Source organism: Semicossyphus pulcher, unplaced genomic scaffold (assembly GCF_022749685.1).
Source record: "Semicossyphus pulcher isolate SPU_LCO1_2020_fin unplaced genomic scaffold, fSemPul1.0.p SCAF_8, whole genome shotgun sequence".
NCBI classification, from domain to species: Eukaryota; Metazoa; Chordata; class Actinopteri; order Labriformes; family Labridae; genus Semicossyphus; species Semicossyphus pulcher.
Window position 1 is genome coordinate 11663418 of NW_027211759.1, and position 22881 is coordinate 11686298.

Below are 22881 nucleotides of genomic sequence, written 5' to 3' on the forward strand. Positions count from 1 at the left end.
TGTTGTCACTGAACAGAGTTAGAGGTGACACTAATTTGTTTTCAGTCAGTTGAAGGAGTCATTTTACTCTCAGATTTAAAGGAAAGACTGTTTTAAATGTGTAAATTGGGCTTTAGAAATTGAACTTTAGAGAGTTGAAAGGCTCTCAGCTCTTTTCTTGACATAAATAAACACATATAATTAAATGTCTTTGCTTGATGGTGCAGAAAATATGAAATATTGCACATATAAAAAAAACGAATAAACCGTTTTTTTTACTATCCTCCAATAACCTCCCCGGAGCCTGTATTGACCTTTGCTGCTCTGCATAGAATTGCATTTCACCCATGGGTGGCAGATAGCTGTGAAACACACGTAATGCAGTTGCTTCATCTTCACTAGGGTGACCTCATCCTTTAAACTGTCTCTCTCTATGGCCCCTGTGATAAGATTTTATATGCTAAAAAACCCACTTTATGGCAGTAATCCTTTGTAAAATGACAACCTACTAAGACAGAGGGGTTCACTACACATCTCACCTTCTTTTCTTAGCTCAATTGTTCAGCCTCTTGGACCCTGAGCGTGACACACATTCTCAACAATCGTTCAGCCCCCAGACTCCCAAATAGGAGCGCCTAAAAATACGGATCATACGCGGCCCGGGGTCTGTCCAATCACTGCCCCCTCCTCCGCGTAAACCGACCCCGACTCCAGTTATCCTTATGGATGAGCAAATAGACTATGATCACAGAGGCTGCGTGACGCGGCCCTGGGTCCTTTATAAACCAAACTCTTTCCACTCTCAACAGTCAAGCTAAACACGCTAAGAGTCAAGTCTAACACTGCTGCTCCAGCATCGAAACTCCATTTTTCAAAAATTCTTCTCGAGGCCATACAAGACAGGAACGACTTGCCAAGAGGGTGCCAATTAAAAAAAAGCGGACGACAAGCTGCCCTGCTCATTGTAAATCGGATAATTTAATCCATCACTGTCCTGTCACAAGTGGTTTCTTCGCAAGTACGTCCGAAAAATCTCCGAGCTGCTTCTTAAACTCCTCCAAGTTTGAGCCTTCCTCCGCGAGCGCGCGCTTCCCATCGACCTGCTAAAAGTTTTCTGCGCTGCCGAGCGAGTGTCACCGAGGTATAAAAGTGGACGCGGAAAAAGCCACCATGATGAGCAATAACTACAGCGACGAGCAGCTGCCTCCGCAGTACTACCAGGGCACTGAGTTTGGGGAAGAGGAGGACGACGAAATGCCAGCCACGGAGAAGGACCTGGCCGAGGACGCGCCATGGAAGAAGATCCAGCAGAACACCTTCACCAGGTGGTGCAACGAGCACCTCAAGTGCGTCAATAAGACCATCAGCGACCTGCAGAGGGAGTTCACTGATGGCCTGAAGCTGATTTCACTCCTGGAGGTTTTGAGCCAGAAGAAAATGTACAGAAAGTACCACACCAGACCCAACTTCCGTCAGATGAAGCTGGAAAATGTTTCTGTGGCGCTGGAGTTCCTGGACAGAGAGCACATCAAACTGGTCTCAATAGGTGAGTACAACTGAGGGTGTTATAACTGAAACCAATACAGTTATAAAATGCAGACATAAAAAGTTACAGACCTGTCATCAGATAGGAAGTAGTAATAAAAAGTTGACTAATGAGATGCAGAGCTGTCATATCTTCACAAACACATCCACATTCTGCAGCAGCTCTGTTGGTATGTTATCAGCCAGCAGTGACTATGAGACCAAGCGTTCACAGGCCTGTGGAAAGTTGCATTGAGCCGGGGTCAACAGCTTATTGGAAAGTTGCTGCAGAGGTGCCACTGAGGTCATTAAAATTGTGTCAGGGCCAAGGCCTTGTGGCTCCATAGTGTGCTATAGCTTCTCCCTCTGCAGCAATGAGGGCTGGAAATTCACTAGGACTGTGCTAATGAGAATGATGCAATTTATATATGCGGACAGCATTGCCACACACACATACACACACAAGCAGGCACGCACACTCTTCTCTGGAAGGTCAGAGGTCAGACAAACTTACTGGGGCTCTTCGCTGACAGCCAATTGCTGCCTGCACAGAGCCGGCAGCAGCTCCTGCGAGGTGAGGATTAACTCCAGAGGGATTTGGGGGATCAGACTGTGCAACAGAAAGCTGAAGTTACAATAAATTGTTGTGGATATCTGTCACATCCAGAGAGTCACCAGAGGCAGACTTTACTCCACCAGAGTGAACAGAATGCACCTCAAACTAGCAGCCTATTATGGAAAGCACAGATATCGTACGGTGAAGAGTTACTGCTCAATTATACACCTGTAGACAACCTCACAATTCATGCAGGAGAGAAGTTCTTAACATTTTGACAGAGTATTTTCTCTTTTGGTGACTAATGATTCTGACACACACTTGAGTGAAATTCCCGGCGTGGTTGAGGCGTTGGCCGGCAGACTGCGAAGGCCACAGTGTGTCCACCTTGATACACACTGAGCGTGTTTTGATATTTGGGGAAACTCTCAGCGGGAGGCTCAAATCCTAGGGTGCTTACAAAAAGGGCAAAGGTCAAAAATCGCAGCTCTGACCTCAAAGCGTACTTCCAGGAGAGTGTGTCTAGGATTTAATATGTAAGTGTGTGTCTGGCACATTTGTTCCAGCGCTACACACACACACTAGGTCAGACTGTTTTGACAGAAACAGGGCGTGATAATAGAAGCCCTGGTATTTTACTTCCTAGCACCCTCTCCCTCCATGCAGCTCAAGTGGGTCAATGCAGCCCTCTTAAGATAATGTCTCGGTCTCATCACAGTGACCCAGAGACACTAAAAAAACCGACACAGACTTAGCCGCACATGTGTCACACTGTGTAACTAGACACCGTTTGATGGATTTCTCTTTGACCCTTAAAGCCGCACACAGCGGGATCAAAACCACACCGTGCCACATCGTGCCACCTGCCTGTGCCAGTCAAACAGTGACACATCAAACATGGCCATCTGATAGGAGGCGCTGATCTATGAAAAGAGAAACAGTCGCAATAAAAGTGTCTTGTGATAAACAACTGGCACCAAAGTCCCTCTGTTATTAAAGTCTTACTGAATTAACAGGAGTATATCAGACCAGATTAGTCGATAAAACATTAAAGTGTCCTCTGAGGTTCTTTGGCTTAAATGGCTAAAACTTCCAAATGAGAGTGGATTCAAAACGGCTTATTTGACAAACTTTTCCTCTGAGAAAGTCAGGAAATGAGCTGCACGCACAATGTCAAAGGATCTAATCTGCTTCCATGTGATTTATCGCACTCTAGCGCGACAACTTTGGGAGGTAATTGAAATCCGAGTGGTATTTATGCAGAGAGGGATCCACTTCCACATATCCTCAGCTGTCACTGTCTTCGGAGCAGCATTGTGACTGGATGACAGATTGTCAGGGGTCCTCAGCCAGACAGCTGTCTGAGAGAAAGGGGCTCCGGGGAAGCAGCAAGGAGCATTAGATTCTTGTCTCCTCAGCAGTCAATCATCATTGTTTATATTCCACTCAGAATAACCTGGTCAGAAAAGCCAAGAAAGCCCATTTCATTATATAATACACTTATTTAAATAATGTAAATTCTAATTTCTTATGTTTCAGCTTTTTGTCTCCCTTGATCATTAAACTCTTTATAATGGATGGTTTTGCAGGGCCCATAAACAATCAGAAGATAAAACACAGCTGATAGATGCAGTCAGATAGTGTCCTTCCAAACTTTGTAGGACATGTTGCATCATGTGAACTTTCTGAAGTTATAAATCCTCATGTCTCCTGTTGTCTCTTCTATCCGACTACAGATAGCAAAGCCATCGTGGATGGGAATCTAAAGCTGATTCTGGGTCTTATCTGGACCCTCATCCTCCACTACTCTATCTCCATGCCCATGTGGGACGACGAGGATGACGAGGAGACCAAGAAGCTGACCCCCAAACAGCGCTTGCTGGGCTGGATACAGAACAAGGTGCCCCAGCTGCCCATCAACAACTTCAACCGTGACTGGCGGGATGGAAAAGCCCTGGGAGCTCTGGTGGACAACTGTGCCCCCGGTAAGGAGAGTGTAGTGGGACCAGATGGGCAGAGGGAGTGCTGAGTCAGAATGCATGCGGTGCCTGTTAAAAGGCTTCTTGTATGCAGACGTTTTCCTGGGTTGCCATGGAGGTTGGGGTCAGGCATGTGTCAGTCTGTGTGTCAGAAACTCTATCACCTCCTCGGGAGAATTTGTCTCCTTTGCTCCTCATTTAGAAATGAGTGCAGTATATCTCTCACGCACTTTGGAGCACACACATACAAACTTAAACCCAGATTCGGATTCAGACGTCAGCCAGGGTAATCTGTCCCTGGAGACCAGGTAGTGTCGGTGGGTTGCAGAGGGTTTGCTGATGGCCGGAGGACATCCCTGCCAGCTGTCCCACAATGACTGAAGCTTTCACTCGCACTGTTTCGGACCCTGAGGCCCAAGCCCGGCTTTAGTGTTTATAGCCCTGCTGCTACACAACACCCCCAAATTTGGGCACCATTCCTCCTCTTCTGTCAAGGGGGATGCTTGGCCTCACTTCAAAATGCAGAGTGATCTGTCACAGGGAGGTGCCTAAGCCACAGATCCAAGGACCACAAGGCCACATTTTGAGTCATTGCCAGTTTTAGGCCTCTGCTTCCAACGCTGAACGTCAGAGTCTTTTGCTATCTGCGCTTCACAGAGCGAAAGGTGGAGGAGTAGCAACAGGAGAGTAGAACACCGTGTTTAACTGTGTTTACATGAGCCATTGATCTGAGCAGACGCATCTTTCAAACACTGTGCTGCAACGCTGACCATACAAGGTTCTGCTGTTTCATCAGCTGATACCAAGCAGCAGGATAACTGATGAAACTACTTCTGTGCTGAAACACAGGAGCACAGGGGCTCTGCGCAAAAACAACTTAATTGGCTTGATTAGATTAAAACCAATATACTGTTTGACAGGCAGATAGCTACCACTTCTGTGTTATATCCTTTCTGTTCTTATACAACTATTGCATACATCTGCCTCTGCTATTACAGTGATGTTGCATTATGAATTACATTGCAATGGTTCTACTTAAGAGATGACATCACTTTAAAGAGCACCGATTCCCCACAGTAACATGGTAAAAGGCCCACCCTGGTGCCTCCCAACTGGCAGCTTTGCAACATCTTTTCAGTAATGTCACTGCAGACTTAAATGCCTGTAAAACTGACCCCGTTAATACTGTTTCCCTGTGTCTCCATTAATCGGATAATAGTATTCTATGGTGTGCCTGTATGGGCCTTTTAAGTGAGTGGCCACTTCATCGCCAGCACTAATCCAATTTAGGCATTAGCAGCACGCAGGAGGTTAGCGTTAGCTTCAGTGAAAGTGCCCGAGCGTCTGGAGGTTGTTTCCATTAAACAGTCCTTGTTTTTTTTCACTTACAGGAGCAAAGCAGTGTGGGTAAGGTCATGCAATGTTGTAGCTGGAGGTGTTAGATAGATAGTAGTGACGGCCCAAGTGGCCTTATTATAGCAGCTGCAGTGTAAACCAACCGCATTCATGTGAGCAGAATCTTAACCGTGTTTGCATTCTGTTTCAGGTTTGTGTCCTGATTGGGCAGAGTGGGACCCAAACAAGCCCGTGCAGAATGCCAGAGAGGCCATGCAGCAGGCTGATGACTGGCTGGGTGTGCCTCAGGTAAGATGCATTTTGGATATCAGTCACAAATTGATTTTGTAGCAAACTACTAATCACTACAAATACCAGAGGAATAGCAGGTGTCTGTTTTGTGATTAGCAAACCAGCTCATTGTACTCAGTACATGGACATACAGTCAGCACAAATAATTCCCATGCAGTTTAAAACAACACTAAGATGCATTTGCAAATACAAACATGCCCACCACATGTACATACCCCCGTGAGGCAGAGCCGAACTGAAAACAGGCAGTAGCCTTCTGTGTGTGATATGCAGCCCAGTGTTTTTCCAGAGAAATCATGCTGGAGGGGTGTCATGAAATATTTATCACCCAGCTCAGCTTTTAATATTTCCATTTACTGAATTGTAGATCTTACTAAGTGAGTTTGTAGGAGTTTTATTTAGCAGATTTGTGAATTTGTGGATGTGTGAGATTTCTTAACACCTTCTGAGCCAGCCAGTGAAACAGAGCTGTAAATATGCCCGAGCCGCTCAGAATAACAATGCGAACAGAGCCAGAGTGTTATATTTCCAGTCCCGTTTGTGAGACTCTGAGTCTCCGTCATGTAATGTGCACTATGCTGGGTGTTTACTTGTTTGTCTAAGACACAGTGTGAGCTATTCTCCATGAGGCTTAGCATTGGTGGGATAGCCGTGGGGTGTATGTCATGGCTCTGCAGGGCTGGGGGGCAGGATTCCAGTATGGTGGTAGTGTTAAGAAGATGTGGGAGAGGTCTGGCTCAGGATAAATCCCCCCTGCCTGGCTTATTGAGGGCAACAATCCTTAACCCTGCTGTCCTGGGGTTAAATATAACCAGCGTGGAGCATGGCTTTGTGCCACTGTGTGATAGGCAGGCAAACAAGTTCTGGAAGGGAGAGAGGAGTCAGAGGTGGGAGAAATAACTAAGTTTAATCCGTGATTAATCCCATTGCACTCTGCTTAATAAGAGTCAACGATAGCCTTCTTATAAATGACAAAACAACTAATCAGGCTAAAGTGTATTTTATGGTCATGGCTGTTGCAGGAGGCTGCATAAAAACTGAACTTTGCCCTTTATGTTGGTTATACTTTTCAATTAAAGCAGTTATTCAGACATGTGTTTAACCCCTGTGGTGTCTGCCTGTGTTGTAGGTGATTGCCCCTGAGGAGATTGTGGACCCAGATGTGGATGAGCACTCAGTGATGACTTACCTGTCTCAGTTCCCCAAAGCAAAGCTGAAGCCTGGCGCTCCTCTCAAGGCCAAACAGCTTTTCCCAGACAAAGCTAAAGCCTACGGACCTGGTGGGTAGCCATAGAGTCGCCTTGAACACAACAGTATGAACATTTAAATTTCAAGAAACGTATGATTCATTTTTTATTGGTGTGTCATTTACATTACAGGTATTGAACCTCATGGCAACAAGGTGCTGAAACCAGCTGTGTTCACTGTGGAAACTCTGGAGGCCGGCAGTGGGGAGGTCCTGGTCTATGTGGAGGATCCTGAGGGACACAAAGAAGAGGCATGTTACACCTAATAAACAAAGGATCTTAGCATATACACTGCTAACCATTTAGAATCTTGTGCTACGTTTAATATTGCAGCATCTTGTGTGTAACATTCCCCTGTCTTACTTTGTCTTCTCGTTCTCCAGGCTAAAGTTAAACCCAACAATGACAAAAAAAGGACCTACACTGTCACCTATGTTCCTAAAGTTGAAGGTGTTCACAAGGTAAGACCAAGCTGAGTGTTTTTTATATAGTGTACATTAACTCCACACATCACATGCCACATCAAAGGTGTCTTAAACTTAAACTTTCTTTTATCTTCTAAGGTGAAAGTGCTGTTTGCTGGTCAGGACATCGACAAGAGCCCGTACACAGTGAATGTAGCGAAGGACCTTGGCGACCCTAACAAAGTCCATGCTAGGGGACCAGGTCTGGAGGCCAATGGCAATGTGGCTAACAAGCCCACCTACTTTGACATCTACACAGCTGGTTAGTATGGGAAATTCAACCACTTTGTAGACAAGCAGACAATGGGAATGTGATCAAAAACAGATGAAGTGATCATTTTGTCCTCATCACGCTCAGGTGCTGGCAATGGAGACGTCAGTGTGGTCATCGTCGACCCTCAGGGCAAAAAGGACACGGTGGAGCTCATCCTGGAGAACAAAGGCGACAGTGTTTTCCGCTGCACCTATCGTCCCATGCTGGAGGGACCTCACACCATCCACGTGCTGTTTGCAGGCCAGGAGATCCCCAAGAGCCCTTTTGTTGTCAACATCGCAGAGGGTGAGCCATCTGTCTGTGTTGTAAATTACTGTCAGACAAATCTGATTTCTTAGCAGGCTGTTAGTGTCTCTGTGATCAATCCATCACAATCTACAATCATCTTTGTTTTCCCTGGGAACAGCCACACAGTTTAGGCCATAACCCTTCCTATCTGTCATTTCTAGCTCCACCCGTTGCTCCTCTCGTTGGAGCCCCACTGCAGATAGTCCCTCAGTCAGTGCTCACCCCTCCTGGAGCGAAGGGAGAAAAGGGGGTACCCCCCACAAAACCTGGCCGCCCAAGTTAGTATGGCCTGCTGGGAGGAGCCTGTTTCCCAATGCTCAGCCAGTTACCCCCAAACTTTTCCTTATGCCGCTCCCTGCAGATGCCAATCTGTGCTTCTCTCTAAGATTCGTATGCCGCGGCTCAGTGCCGTGCTTGGTTGCCTGCTCCATCTTCTTGCATCTTGCAGCTTGATGGTTTAGTGATGTTCAGCGAGATATGAGCTGCAATGTTGCACAAATAGTTTAAGGATTGTCCCACTCTGCATTTCTGTCGACTTTGTTCTGTTCTGTTAAATATCTTTGCTTGTGCTGTTGACATGTTTGTTTTTATCCTGTCTAAATTTGCATCAGCCAGCATTCAGTTTAAGCCTGCAGTCGACATTTCAGATTGACTGAAATGTTGTCACATACTCCCTTGATGCTCTCAAATGTGTCAATATCCTATTCAACGTTCTGCACTTTGTGTTGTATGTGCAGCAAAAAGCATCATTCTCATTTACAGGTTCTGTCAGTCATCCTGTAAGGAATCCCACATGAATTGGATATTTTCCCGTCTTTGCTACTAACATTGCTGTCAACTGCTGGCTACTCTCAGATGCCTTTCGCTTTGCTGAATATTTCTCTTTCACACTTGTTGTCATTCCTTTCAGCCATGAACCCAAACGCCTGCAGAGCTACAGGCAGAGGTCTTCAGCCTAAAGGCGTGAGAATTAAGGAGGTTGCAGACTTCAAAGTTTTCACCAAGGGAGCTGGCAGCGGAGTGCTGAACGTCTCAGTCAAAGGACCAAGTGAGTCACACAGCCCTCTCTTCTCTGCATCACTCCTCCTACATTTTTAGAGTTATTTCCTGTTTGGGTTTTTGTCTGAAGGAAGCACTCACATAGGTGTACAACAAAGCACTAAACATAATGCATGAAATGTCTCATTGACTTGAAAAGAATCCATATTTTCTGTATTTTTCATCCTCAGCTGGAGCAGAGGAGAAAGTGAAAGTGAAAGACGCAGGAAACGGTGTGTATGACTGTGAATATTTACCACTAAAGCCTGGTAAATACACCGTCAGCATCACCTGGGGAGGCCAGCCCATCCCACGCAGGTACGGTCCTATTGCTGCCTTTAGCTAATCATTAACAAAGCACTTTCACACAAGGTAATTTTGCGTATTCTTGTGTGCTACAGCCCCTTCGAAGTGGAGGTGGGGCTGGAGGCAGGTTTCCAGAAGGTTAGGGCTTGGGGTCCAGGTCTGAAGACGGGTATGGTGGGAAAATCGGCTGACTTTGTGGTAGAGGCTATCGGCACTGAAGTCGGAACTCTAGGTAAGCCATGTGCAAGTGTTTTAAACTATAACAGAAGGATAGTGTAATGTCTTTATATTCTAAAATTGGGATATCTGATTGTTTGAATTCTTTTGATGTTCAGGCTTCTCCATCGAAGGCCCATCACAGGCTAAAATTGAGTGTGATGATAAGGGTGACGGCTCCTGTGATGTGCGCTATTGGCCCACTGAGCCTGGGGACTATGCTGTCCACGTCATCTGTGACGACGAGGACATCAAGGACAGCCCCTTCATGGCCCACATCCTCCCTGCAGCTAATGACTGCTTCCCTGAGAAGGTAAATCCCACTCAATGAATTATGTACTGTATGTATAAGTATAAAGCAGGATACTATGGAGACCTGTTCTCATCAAAAAACAAACAAATAATAAATGTTGCAGGTGAAAGCCTTTGGTCCAGGCCTGAAGCCGACTGGCGTCATTGTGAACAAACCAACTGAATTCACCATTGATGCCCATATGGCAGGGAAGGGTCACCTCAAGATCTACGCGCAGGTATGGAAACCTTCATTGTTTATTTATAGGATCACATCATTTATATTTCATGTGGCCACACAGACGAGAGCTGACATGATTTTGTACCCCCACAAAGGACGCTGAAGGCTGCACCATCAACATCAAGATCACTGACAAGGGAGATGGCACCTTCCTGTGTGTGTACACTCCTGTCAAGCCAATCAAACACACCATCATCATCACCTGGGGCGAGGTCAACGTGCCCAACAGTCCCTTCAGAGTAAGACACATAACTATGTACACACACGCTCAAATATGCTTTTACTTAATAGAATGATACTTCAGAAAGTAAGAGGACTGCAGTAGTTCTACTTGAACCAATTGCTTCTGCCTCAAGTACTCTGTGAATTAATTAGGTGCTGGTTGGAGAGGGTTGTCATCCAGACCGTGTGAAGGTCTACGGGCCTGGAGTGGAGAAGACGGGGCTCAAGGCAAACGACCCAACATATTTCACTGTGGACTGCGGTGAGGCTGGTCAAGGTGAGCATATACGGGGAGGTGGTGTGGGGGCGGTTAAGAAACACTTGCGGACTTGGTTGACTTTTAATGAAATAAAAGAGTTAAAGAATATAAATTAATCTCTAAAGTTCAGTTAACAAAGTAGAGGGAAGTTTTTTGAAATGCACTTGAAATAAAGCTCGAGGCGGCTGAGTGACAGCTTCTATTTATTCAGATCATCTGCTTTTGACTGACCTCTGTGAACTGTGCTCATTTCTATGCACCATTAGGGGACATCAGCATTGGAATCAAGTGTGCCCCAGGGGTGGTTGGCCCTGCTGAGGCAGACATCGACTTTGACATCATCAAGAATGACAATGACACCTTCACTGTCAAGTACACTCCCCCCGGCGCAGGCAAATATACCATCATGGTGCTGTTTGCTGACCAGGTATGATTACAGTTTCAAGAGGAGTGTTGTGAGACAATTTTGAAATGTTTTTTTTTAATTTTGAATATATTTTTATGGTTTTTTTTCTATCAGGAAATTCCTATCAGTCCATTCAAAGTCAAAGTGGATCCTTCCCATGATGCTGGCAAAGTGAGAGCAGAGGGCCCTGGACTCAACAAGACAGGTGAGATTCACTGACAAAGAGAACCAGAGTTAACATAAACACCACACACTTAATTCATAGGTTATGCATTTGAAACAAACACCCACTACAGTACTTTGATGTCATAGAGATAGAGACGGTAGCACTGACAAAACACGTGTGTTTCAGGTGTGGAGGTGGGCACTCCAACCCACTTCACCATCTACACAAAGGGAGCTGGCAAGGCCAAGCCTGAGGTGCATTTCGCAGCATCAGGCCCAGGAGAGGCGGTTCGTGACTTTGAGATCATCGATAACCACGATTACTCCTACACTGTCAAGTACACGGCTCTTCAACAGGTACAGTAGGCCTCTGTTTGAAGCCCATTAACATCACAGCAGGATGATTATTCACGGGAACGCCTACAATTGAATCTGTATTCATTCTTCCTCGTGTGTTTTTTTAAGGGTAATATGACAATTTCAGTTACTCATGGGGGGGATCCTATTCCCAAAAGCCCCTTCCACATCACAGTGGCCCCAGCTCTGGATATTGGGAAGGTTAAAGTGGAGGGATTAGAAAACAGTAAGTTAAAAACACTTAATTCTATATTATTGCATTTACCATGTATTGCAACAGCTAAAGTGTTAAATGCTAATCTTTCCTGCAGAAGTGGAGGTCGGAAAGGATCAGGAGTTCACAGTTAACACAAAGGGCGCTGGTGGGCAGGGCAATGTAGGTGTGAAGATGACCTCACCCTCTGGCCGACCAATCCCGTGCAAGCTGGAATCAGACAAAGCCAAAGGCACTCACAGTGTCAAGTATATTCCCCCAGAGGAGGGGCAGTACAAGGTTGATGTCAGCTATGATGGCAACCCGGTGATGGGAAGTCCCTTTGGGGTTGAAGCAGTGATGCCTGCTGATCCTTCAAAGGTAAAAGTTCATGAAAGCTGCACGCTGTTCTCCACTTGTTCATACTGTAATACTGTAGGCTCATGACACATAAAACACATCTTTCTGAATATAAATTGGTTGTAGCATATCTAAAAAACTCACTTGGTTTTTGTATCACAGGTGCGTGCCTATGGCCCAGGCCTGAAGGGAGGCATTGTGGGTAAACCAGCTCCCTTTACTATTGACACAAAGGGAGCAGGTGCAGGTGGGCTGGGCCTGACAGTGGAGGGTCCCTGCGAGGCAAAGATCGAGTGCCAAGACAACGGTGACGGCACATGCTCAGTGAACTACCTGCCCACTGAGCATGGGGAATATGCCATCAACATCTTGTTTGCAGAGAAGCACATCCCTGGCTCTCCCTTCAAGGCCGCAGTGCGCGCAGCCCTGGATCCTAGCAAGGTAACAGCAAGTGGGCCCGGTCTGGAGAAGGCCAAGGCTGGAGAACCAGCCACCTTCACTGTGGACTGCACACGGGCAGGCGACGCTGAACTCACCATTGAGATTGTGTCAGAGACCGGGGTTAAGGCTGAAGTGCACATCCAGAAAACTGCAGAGGGGACCTTCTCTGTCACGTACATCCCCTCCTTTCATGGCACACACACCATCACCATCAAGTACGGTGGCCACATGATTCCCCAGTTTCCCAAAGTCCTGCAGGTTGAGCCCTCTGTTGACACCAGTGGAGTGCATGTTTATGGGCCAGGAGTGGAGCCCAGAGGTAACAGAACTTAAAGCTTAAAATGAGCATGAACTAATTTGAAGAAAAGTATTTGATTAGTTGCATGTAAGAGAAGCAATTGAAGTAATTTATAAAGCAAACTGCCATTATGCTACTATTTGTTCCAGGTTTTAAATCTTTAAACCTACTTAGTGTTGTTCCTCATTGCAAACATATAACCCAAAGGGCTTTTTTATTCTAGGGGTCCTCAGAGAAGTCACAACCCACTTCATCGTTGATGCCCGCGCCCTCAAAAAGGCTGGAGGAAATCATGTGAAGGTTCACATCATCAACCCCTCTGGCACCAACACAGACACCTACATCACTGACAAGGGAGACGGCACCTACAGAGTGGAGTACACAGCTTTTGAGGATGGTAGGAGAAAATATTTAACAGCATGAATTCACACAGTTAAAGGATCGTAAGATGTAGAGGCATCACAAGAGAGAGATGCATGTAAGATCTATGACAAAAGTGAAACATTAACAAACATAAACTGCAGATAGAGAAACTTACATAGACGGGCTGTCTGAACAAGTCATACAGAGAAATCTCAAACAGGTGCTGGTGTTGGGTGCCGTTTGGGAATAAAGCAGCAGACTGGGAAAAGAAAGAAGGAGAGAGAGGGGTATAAATACAGAATGATGCATTGGAGCAATGATGTGAGGGGCAGAGAGCAAGGAGGCAGACTGGCTCTGTTTTATAAATAGGGTGCTGTGGAACAGAAGCTCTTAACCAGGCAGGTATGTGTGCTGAAGGCTGCCTGCACACAGCTATACAGCAGGGGAGTGACAGGGGATATTAATAGAGACCTATAACACAAAGCAAAGAGATCACAGAGCACTTCTCTACCACCAGACGCGCTCTAATATCAGAGCAGTGCAGCAGGGAATCTGGCATATAGGCCTACCGAGAGGGCTCTGTCAGAAAAATGTTGTAACAGAATAATGAATAGGGAACAGATGTAACGGCTTGTATGTTCACCAGGGCTGCTGTGCTTTAGATGGCGTCTTTTATAAATAAACAAATGTTTATCTTCCTAAAAGGGAATTTGTCTGCCACATAATTAAAAGGCAAAAACAGAAAACATTTGCGAGCTTTGTGAACACACACAGAGGTATGACATCAGGCATTTAACCGATGCATCCATTTGTGCGCAGGAATGCATCTGATTGAGGTGCTGTACGACGATGCTCCTGCACCAAAGAGTCCCTTCAGAGTGAATGTGGTGGAGGGATGTGATCCAACCCGGGTCCGTGCCTTTGGACCAGGCCTGGAGGGAGGAATTACCAACAAGCCCAACTTCTTCACGGTGGAGACCAGGTACTGTTGGATTGCACGTAAAAGAGAAACTTATTTGAACTAAACCCGAATAGTTTAATAAAATAAAAGTGCTGTCTCCTCTCGCAGGGGTGCTGGTACAGGAGGCCTGGGCCTGACCATTGAGGGAGCCTCAGAAGCAAAAATATCCTGCAAGGACAATAAAGATGGCAGCTGCAGTGTGGAGTACATCCCCTTCACTCCTGGAGGCTATGATGTCAACATTAACTATGGAGGTCAACCGATCCCAGGCAGCCCGTTCCGTGTACCAGTGAGGGACCCTGTGGACCCCAGCAAGGTGAAGTGCTCAGGTCCTGGTCTGGGTGCTGGAGTGAGGGCTCATGTTCCTCAGACTTTCACCGCAGACTGTACCAAGGCTGGACAGGCCCCACTGGATGTCAAACTGTATGGTCCATCAGGTTAGGACTTGTTTAAGTATAAAAACCAATAAACCTGGCCTGCCCTAACTAACAAATAATATATGCTAATCTCCTTATTTTCTCATTTTTAGGTACCGTGGAGCCAGTTGGCGTGAAGAATAACGGTGATGGCACCCACACAGTCCACTACACCCCAGCCCAGGATGGCCCTTACACTGTAGCTGTGAAATATGCAGATCAGGAGGTTCCACACAGGTACAGTGTGAATTAAAAACCGGGCAGTATGTGCGTGTGTGTCTTAATTAAAGTTCTGCTCTGTCTGGCTGGATTTAAAAAGAAAAGTGTAGTTCAGCAAATTTACTGTTCCCACTTCTCTCTTTTGTAGGTCTGGGTTTTAGTAATTACACTTGACATTCTCTCTTTCCTCTGCAGTCCCTTCAAGGTAATGTCTCAGCCTGGGCACGACGCCAGTAAGGTACGAGCAAGTGGCCCTGGTCTGGACAAAAAAGGTGTGTCTGCGAGCCTGCCAGTCGAGTTCACCATTGATGCTCGTGACGCCGGAGAGGGACTGCTCACCGTGCAGATTCTGGTGGGTTCAGCTTCTTTTTACAAAATCAGTTCTGAACCATAAGCAACAATCTAAAACACCAATACTTTTTGTCTATTGACAGGACCCAGAGGGCAAGCCAAAGAATGCAACCATCCAGGACAACAGGGATGGCACCTACACTGTCTCCTATGTACCCGACTCTACAGGCCCCTACACCATCACCATTAAATATGGAGGAGATGAGATCCCTTATTCCCCTTATCGCATCCAATCCCTTCCCACAGGAGATGCCAGCAAATGTCGAGTCACAGGTAAGAACCAGCTTGGATCCATATTTTATCTGAAATAAACAAAATATGGATTATATATTAAACATTTGCATCCTTCCTTTCCAGTTTCCATTGGAGGACACGGCGTGTGTGAGTAATCAAGGCTTTCTTTTTACTTGTGCTTAATTTCTACAAAATCATAAAATCCATGCATTTATGCAGCACATATCCCCCTTGATCCTCATTCCCTCTCTGTCCTTTACAGCGAGTCTTCAGAAGCTGCAGACCTCAGAGGATACAGTCATCACTGTGGATGCAAAGGCTGCTGGGAAAGGCAAGGTGACCTGTAAGGTGCTGACACCACAGGGGATGGAGGTAGACATGGATGTGGTGGAGAATCATGATGGGACCTTTGACATTTACTACACCGCCCCTGAACCGGGGAAATATGTTATTACCATCCGCTTTGGGGGACAGAACATCCCTAAGAGTCCCTTTCACGTGGTGGTGAGTAAAGGAGCATTAAAATAGCTGTTAGTGTCTGCCGACATTTAGTTGTATGAAACCAACAATTTCTCTTCTCTCTGTATTGACAGGCCACAAACGAGCCAGTCGTCCCCCGCGATACTGTGGATCCTCTCTTCCGTCCTGTTAACTTCCTCGTCCCCTTCACGCCACAGCAAGGAGAAATCACAGGTGTGACAAACTCCACTCAAACAGAAACAACACACACACACACACACACACACACACACACACTCTAGTAAAGTTAACATTTAACCAAACTGCTGTCAATTCCAGGTGAGGTACGGATGCCTTCAGGCAAGACTGCTCGCCCACATATTACCGACAATAAAGACGGCACCATCACAATCAAGTACCAGCCCACAGAGCGAGGCCTGCACGAGATGGACATTAAATACGATGGCAACCACATTCCAGGTGAGAAATATACCAAAGTAATAGGTTCATTTCTCTAAAATTAACCTCGATTTTTTGAGGATTGTGTTTCCTAAACTGTCTGTTAATTTCCCCTATAGGAAGCCCTCTGCAGTTCTTTGTGGACGCTGTAAACAGTGGAGTGGTGACTGCTTATGGTCCAGGTCTGAGTTACGGCATGGTCAACAAGTCTGCCACTTTCACTGTGATCACCAAGAATGCAGGAGAAGGTAGCATATGTAACTTTTACACCAATATTTGCCATTGTCCAGTGGATATGCTATAATCAAGTTAATAGACGGCAGAAAAGTAAGACTGTGTGTGTTTTCTCTCTCTCAGGTGGTCTGTCACTGGCAGTGGAAGGTCCCTCTAAGGCCGAGATCACCTGTAAGGACAACAAAGACGGCACCTGCACTGTGTCCTACCTGCCCACAGCTCCTGGAGATTACAACGTCATTGTCAAGTTTGACAACAAGCACATTCCCGGCAGTCCCTTTACTGCTAAGATCACAGGTGGGGAAATAAATCATTTCAGACTTTTTTTTACACTGTTGATGTTATATTTATAGTGGATGTCTGTATTATAAATCGGGTTTTAGGGGTTGACAAACATCTAAATTGCATTTTTTATGTCTAGGGGATGACTCCATAACCAGAACATCCCAGCTGAACGTCGGCACAGCGGCTGACGTGTCCCTGAAGATCGCAGAGACTGATCTGAGCTCTCTGTCTGCCAGTATCAGAGCTCCATCAGGCAATGAGGAGCCCTGCCTGCTCAAGAGACTGCCCAACAGACACCTTGGTGAGATATACACTAACCTGATAGAGAAAATAACAGGAAGAACAGAACAGATAAGGCCTGGTTGGATCCACCTAATGCATTTAGATGTAGTTTTTTTTGTCCTTATTTTTTCCTCTCTACCTTCTGTACATTCGCAGGTATCTCTTTTACCCCCAAGGAGGTTGGCGAGCATGAAGTGAGCGTGAGGAAGAATGGCATGCACGTGGCCAACAGTCCTTTCAAAATCATGGTTGGTCAGTCAGAGATTGGCGAGGCAAGCAGAGTGAAGGCTTTCGGAAAAGGCCTGGTGGAGGCACACACCTTTGAAATGGCCGAGTTCTTTGTTGACACAAGGAACGCAGGTGAGTTCTAGAGACAGGATGTTTCCCTCCATAGTACAGTCAGAAAAAATACAAATGCAACCAACTTTTTATACATCTCTCTACTTCACTTCTTCCTTTAGGTTATGGAGGTCTAGCATTGTCGATTGAGGGTCCGAGTAAAGTGGATATCAACTGTGAGGATATGGAGGACGGGACGTGCAGAGTGACCTACTGTCCAACAGAACCTGGGAGTTACACTGTTAACATCAAGTTTGCTGAAAAGCACATCCCAGGTCAGAGTCTTTTACTTTGAAATTTCCATATCCAAAAACATTCAGAAACTTCACATTAATTGTATAAATATTTTGTTAAACGTATACGTGTTTGTGCCCTGCAGGAAGTCCTTTCATAGTGAAGGTGACCGGAGAAGGAAGGATGAAGGAGAGTATAACTAGAAAGAGACAGGCGTCTTCTATTGCCTCAGTGGGCAGCACATGTGGCCTCAACCTCAAGATCCCAGGTAAGCACTTAAGCCATACAGAAGTGGTTAAAGGGCAGCGGTCAACCGTCCTTTAATAAATGACACACCTGAACACTCACATTTGTATTCTCGCTGCTTTCTCCTCGCTGTAGGAAACTGGTTCCAGATGGTCTCAGCTCAGGAGAGACTAACCAGGACGTTCACCCGCAGCAGCCACACCTACACCCGCACTGAGCGCACAGAGATCAGCAAAACCCGCGGTGGAGAGACCAAGAGGGAGGTACGAGTGGAGGAGAGCACTCAGATGGGTGGAGGAGGAAGCCCCTTCAGAGATGTGTTTGGAGATTTTCTGGGCAGAGAGAGCCTCAGCAGCTTCGCCGGCGTCACCGCCAGACCTGAGGGTGAGAATCAGAAACTTGTCCACTTAAGGACATCTGTTGCAGTACTTTTTTAACAAAGAATAACTGTGATATATCCCGTCTCTATCCAGCTGAGAGCGGTTCTCAGGCAATGACAGCTCAGGTGACCAGTCCCAGCGGGAAAACCGCGGATGCTGACATTGTGGATGGAGGGAGCAGCACCTACAGCGTGCGCTTCATCCCCCAGGAAATTGGACCCCACACTGTCAACGTCAAGTACAGTGGCCAACACGTCCCCGGGAGCCCATTCCAGTTTACCGTGGGACCCATGGGGGAGGGAGGCGCACACAAGGTCCGAGCAGGAGGACCTGGCCTGGAGAGAGGCGTGGCTGCTGCACCCTGTGAGTTCTATGGATGTTTGAGGACATTCTGGGAAAAACTGCAATTCAAGACATGATTTTAAATGTTCCATAAAATAAACCTCCATCTAATTTAGCTTTGTTTTAACCTCTGCAGCTGAATTTAGTATCTGGACCAGAGAAGCAGGTGCTGGCGGTCTGTCTATTGCAGTAGAGGGCCCCAGCAAGGCTGAAATCTCCTTTGAAGACAGGAAAGATGGTTCCTGCGGCGTCTCCTACATCGTTAAAGAACCAGGTAGAGCTCATTTGAATGTTTTTGTCTCTAAACCATTGAACTTTAAAGTCATTTTTCCATCACTTCCTCCAACTTCATTTGATGGTGAGAGTTAATAACCTGTCTGCCCCCCCAGGTGACTATGAGGTGTCAATCAAGTTCAACAACGAGCAAATCCCTGACAGCCCATTCATCGTTCCAATTGCGACACTGTCAGACGAGGCCCGCAGGCTCACCGTCACAAGCCTTCAGGTAAGAGCGCACACACATGCACGCACAGACAGAGAATTGAGAAAAACCCTTTTAATTTATTGCACAAAACAATCAAAGACACATGCACAGTCACAAAATATCAGGGTGGAATAACAGATTGCATGCAACATAATGTATGAGCGCTCGGTTGTAGATATTTCTGCCTAATAGCACTTTGCCCTTGAAGTGTAATTGAATGCCAGTGTTGGAGCAGTATCCATGATTATAATACTGTGATGCTGGCCAGTGATGAAGGGCTGGATTAACTGTCCCTCGCTAATGTAGGGCAACACAAGCTGTGCTATGTGTGGGCAGTCAGATTGTGTTTCTGTCTGAGAGGAAGAATAGAAGAAAAGAGCGAGCTGGAGATAAAAAATTCTTTCAAAGAAACCTGTGACAGCTCGCAATATTGGTCTCCTCACTTCACGGATGCTTGTTTTATTTGCTTTCACAGTTTCCATTACAGCTGCCAACAATGCTAAAAACATGTATTTTTAGCTAACTGAAATGCCACTTCAGAGTGCTTTTCCCAGCACGAGAAGCCAGGTGAAGTGCAATATCAGACAAACGTTTAAAATGTCATGCTAGCTCTTATGTCTGGTAGGACCGCTCGTCCGCCTGTAGGGCAAAAACACTAAACGCCTCGCTTCAACCTCTGACCTCTCTGCCTCTCACACCCGAGCGCTCATTCTATTCTCGTTCAGGCATGAGTCACACACTTGTCAGACACACTGTGTCCCTCGGGGTGGGGGCACACACACATACACAGATATATTCTGATCATATTCTCCCCCTGTCTTTTGTAGGAGAAGGACTTGAAGATAAACCATGAGGCCTCCTTCATGGTGCAGCGCAACGGGGCTCGAGGTGTGGTTGACGCCAAAGTCCACACTCCCTCTGGCTCTTCTGAGGAATGCTATGTCACTGATCTTGACAGTGGTACGCATAAACCTTACGTTGTAGAGTTCATATTTTTTTAACCAATAGCTGAACCTCATTAAGTAGCAACACATCAATGACATGTCCACTTGTGTTATGTTCAGACAAGAATGCAATCCGCTTCATTCCACGGGAGAACGGCGTTCACTCCATAGATGTCAAATTCAACGGATGCCACATTCCTGGAAGCCCCTTTAACGTGCGAGTGGGAGACCTCGGGCTGATTGCAGACCCAGGCATGGTGACAGCACATGGCCCTGGACTGCTGGGAGGAACCACAGGTACAAATATGAACCACATTTGCCTTTCATTCAGCATGGTTTCCTTGATTATCATGTTCAGGACATGAGCAGACTTTTCTTCATTTTCTGCATCGCCCTCTTTCTTCCAGGTGTATCCGTAGAGTTTGTGGTCAACACCTGTAACGCGGGCTCTGGCGCCCTATCCGTCAACATCGACGGGCCGTCCAAGGTCAAGATGGACTGTCGGGAGTGTCCCGAAGGCTACAAGATCACCTACACACCCATGGCACCCGGCAACTATCTCATCACGATCAAATACGGAGGGCCGCAGCACATCGTGGGCAGCCCTTTCAAAGCTAAAATCACAGGTCTGCTCCACAGTCATTCTCCCAGCTGATCTGTCGCTCTCAGATGACAAGTGTCTTGATTATGAAACAAGTGTTCCTCTGAAAGCATGTTGGAAGTCAGGGAAATGTTATGTCATCTTTGTTCGTACTGCTCAGAGTACATCTTACATAAAGTGCCTCTCTCTGGCGTTACACTGAAAGAGTCCTGTCGCTTCTCTGTGCATACAAATTCACCTTTCTTAAAATTGATGTGACATAAAAGTACTTTGAAGAATGAAACCTCTTAGAATAACACTTTATTTTAAAGTGCTGTGAAATATAATTCCTATTTGAGCTCAGGCACTTGTCTGACTTGTCTGCTTCCTTGAGTTTTTCTGTGAAGGGGAACTCTCCCCACAAGCAGCAGCATGATTGCTTGACTCATATCTTTGTCAATTCTAAGTGTGTTATATAAAGTCTGGACTGAGCCATGATGACATTAGATAACCTCCCTCTCTCTGTCTCTTTCCTTATCCTACAGGCGCCCGGCTGTCAGGGGGACACAGCCTCCATGAGACCTCGTCTGTTCTCGTCGAGACTGTTACCAAGACCTCTAAAGTGGGCGGTGCCTACAGCTCCTCATCCTCCACCACCTCAGCAAAACTGACATCTGATGCCAGCATGGTTGTCTGTCGTGGAGCGGGGCTGTCCAAGGCTTTGGTGGGACAGAAAAACAACTTTACAGTTGACTGCAGCAAAGCAGGTAAGACAATACAAACATAAAGGCAGGTTCTACACACACAACAGACGATAGCATTATTGATTTTTGCTCCCCAAGAGGAACAAGCTTCAAGCACTGGCCAGTATCAGCTTTTAAAGATGATGTGGTGAAAATTTCAGCAAACAATCATTCATTTTGAGTCAAGTTTCTGGCAAATCAACCAAGCCCAGCATTCACTCTCCTTTTAGTTCCGTCTTCACAAGCCGCTGAGGGAAATATCTGGCTCTTTAAAAGAAGTCTCTAACTTTTTCTGTATGACGTTTGGTGCTGGGCAGGAAAAATCAATTTTCTCAAAGCTGTTTTAGCTGAAAACAGCTGCCTGCTTGTGCTGAAAATAAGGCAAATGAGTGAGAGTAAACAAAAGTTAAAAGGCACAAAAACTAAAAGGGAGAGCTGAGTGAACTTCAGAATTGGGTGATAATTCTCTATGGTTTTGTCACCTCTTTTATTTTAGAAAACCTTTTGTTATAATAGCTGTATGAGTTTAAATAAATGCAGCTTTAAGTGAACACAAACACACACACACACTTCTGTGAAACTTCTGTTCTCCTATCAGTAAATGCCTCTCCTCCTGCTCCGTCTAGGTACCAACATGCTGATGGTGGGCGTGCACGGGCCCCACGCTCCCTGCGAAGACGTGTACGTCAAGCACATGGGCAACAAGCTTTACAACGTCACCTACACTGTCAAGGACAAGGGCAGCTACACCGTCATCGTCAAATGGGGCGACGACAACATCCCCGGGAGCCCTTACAAAGTGGCCGCTCCCTAAAATAAACTGGACCAACGTGCCAGCCCTTCTCCTACACTGACCCATCACCCTTGTCTCATCATGTCAATCAAACTGCCCAGTTCTTCTCTTCAGGCGCTGCTCTTCAGTGCGTTACAGTATACTCAACATGCACTAAAACCTGCAAGGACATCTGCTTACAGTTTTCCTCTGACGTGCCAAAGTTTTGTATTAACTCCAGAAATTACATTTAAAAGAATGCATCCACATTCAGAGCGATGTGAAGGCAACAGCGTGGTTTACGACTTGTTGAGTGATGTTGGTTTAATGTTTTGCTCGGTCCATAAAATTTCCAATCTGTGTTGTAGTGTTGTAAAGGAATGGCATATTATATGAATGTTAAGAGATGTGGGAGTAATCAGCCGTGTTAAAGTGTGATGCAATGTGGTTTTGTATGGTTTAAGAATGAGAAATTGACTTTTTTTGTTATATTAACCTATTTTTTGGTAAGTCTTTGCAGCCCTAATAAAGATTTAATTGCTAACTTTTCAGATGAAATGACTGAATTTATTTTATTTCTCTCGGTGTTGGCAGACCCTGTGAGCGTGTCTTGCTTTTTATATTTTCATAGTTTCATCATGCAGTTATTTTCAGACTGCTGCTGGTTCCTCGTCTGAGCAGCTGTCAGGATATTTTCTGTCAGGTCCTCAGCTGGGTATCTGGTAGGAAATAGATTGTTAGATTACATGGATTAAATATTTTACATATGGAGAACTGACGATAGCATCAGATAATGAATCTCC

General features: G+C 45.9%; 1 protein-coding gene across 1 annotated transcript; it reads left to right on the top strand.

Annotated features, from left to right (window-relative positions):
* The first annotated feature begins 808 nt into the window (after positions 1–808).
* On the top strand, positions 809–22627 carry LOC138612426 (filamin-C-like). The gene is made up of 46 exons (XM_069685665.1): positions 809–1525; positions 3796–4044; positions 5585–5682; positions 6815–6965; positions 7065–7183; positions 7316–7393; positions 7496–7658; positions 7755–7955; positions 8869–9006; positions 9188–9314; positions 9398–9534; positions 9638–9831; positions 9935–10048; positions 10146–10289; positions 10426–10549; positions 10798–10958; positions 11052–11142; positions 11290–11459; positions 11568–11685; positions 11771–12033; positions 12175–12772; positions 12975–13148; positions 13934–14096; positions 14184–14512; positions 14605–14728; positions 14906–15062; positions 15145–15334; positions 15419–15442; positions 15558–15799; positions 15889–15988; positions 16094–16234; positions 16333–16461; positions 16571–16744; positions 16869–17033; positions 17171–17374; positions 17476–17628; positions 17733–17855; positions 17969–18217; positions 18307–18576; positions 18692–18829; positions 18945–19060; positions 19867–19999; positions 20104–20280; positions 20391–20609; positions 21109–21330; positions 21933–22627. The coding sequence occupies exons 1-46, from the start codon at positions 1150–1152 to the stop codon at positions 22118–22120; spliced, it is 8118 nt and encodes a 2705-aa protein (XP_069541766.1). The 5' UTR covers positions 809–1149; the 3' UTR covers positions 22121–22627.
* Positions 22628–22881: the final 254 nt, after the last annotated feature.

Coding starts and splice junctions, on each gene's coding strand:
- LOC138612426 (XM_069685665.1), top strand. CDS start 1,150: ATGATGAGCAATAACTACAGCGACGAGCAGCTGCCTCCGCAGTACTAC. Junction 9,007..9,187: donor CGTCTCAGTCAAAGGACCAA/GTGAGTCACACA, acceptor TTTCATCCTCAG/CTGGAGCAGAGGAGAAAGTG. Junction 11,460..11,567: donor AGTACACGGCTCTTCAACAG/GTACAGTAGGCC, acceptor TGTTTTTTTAAG/GGTAATATGACAATTTCAGT.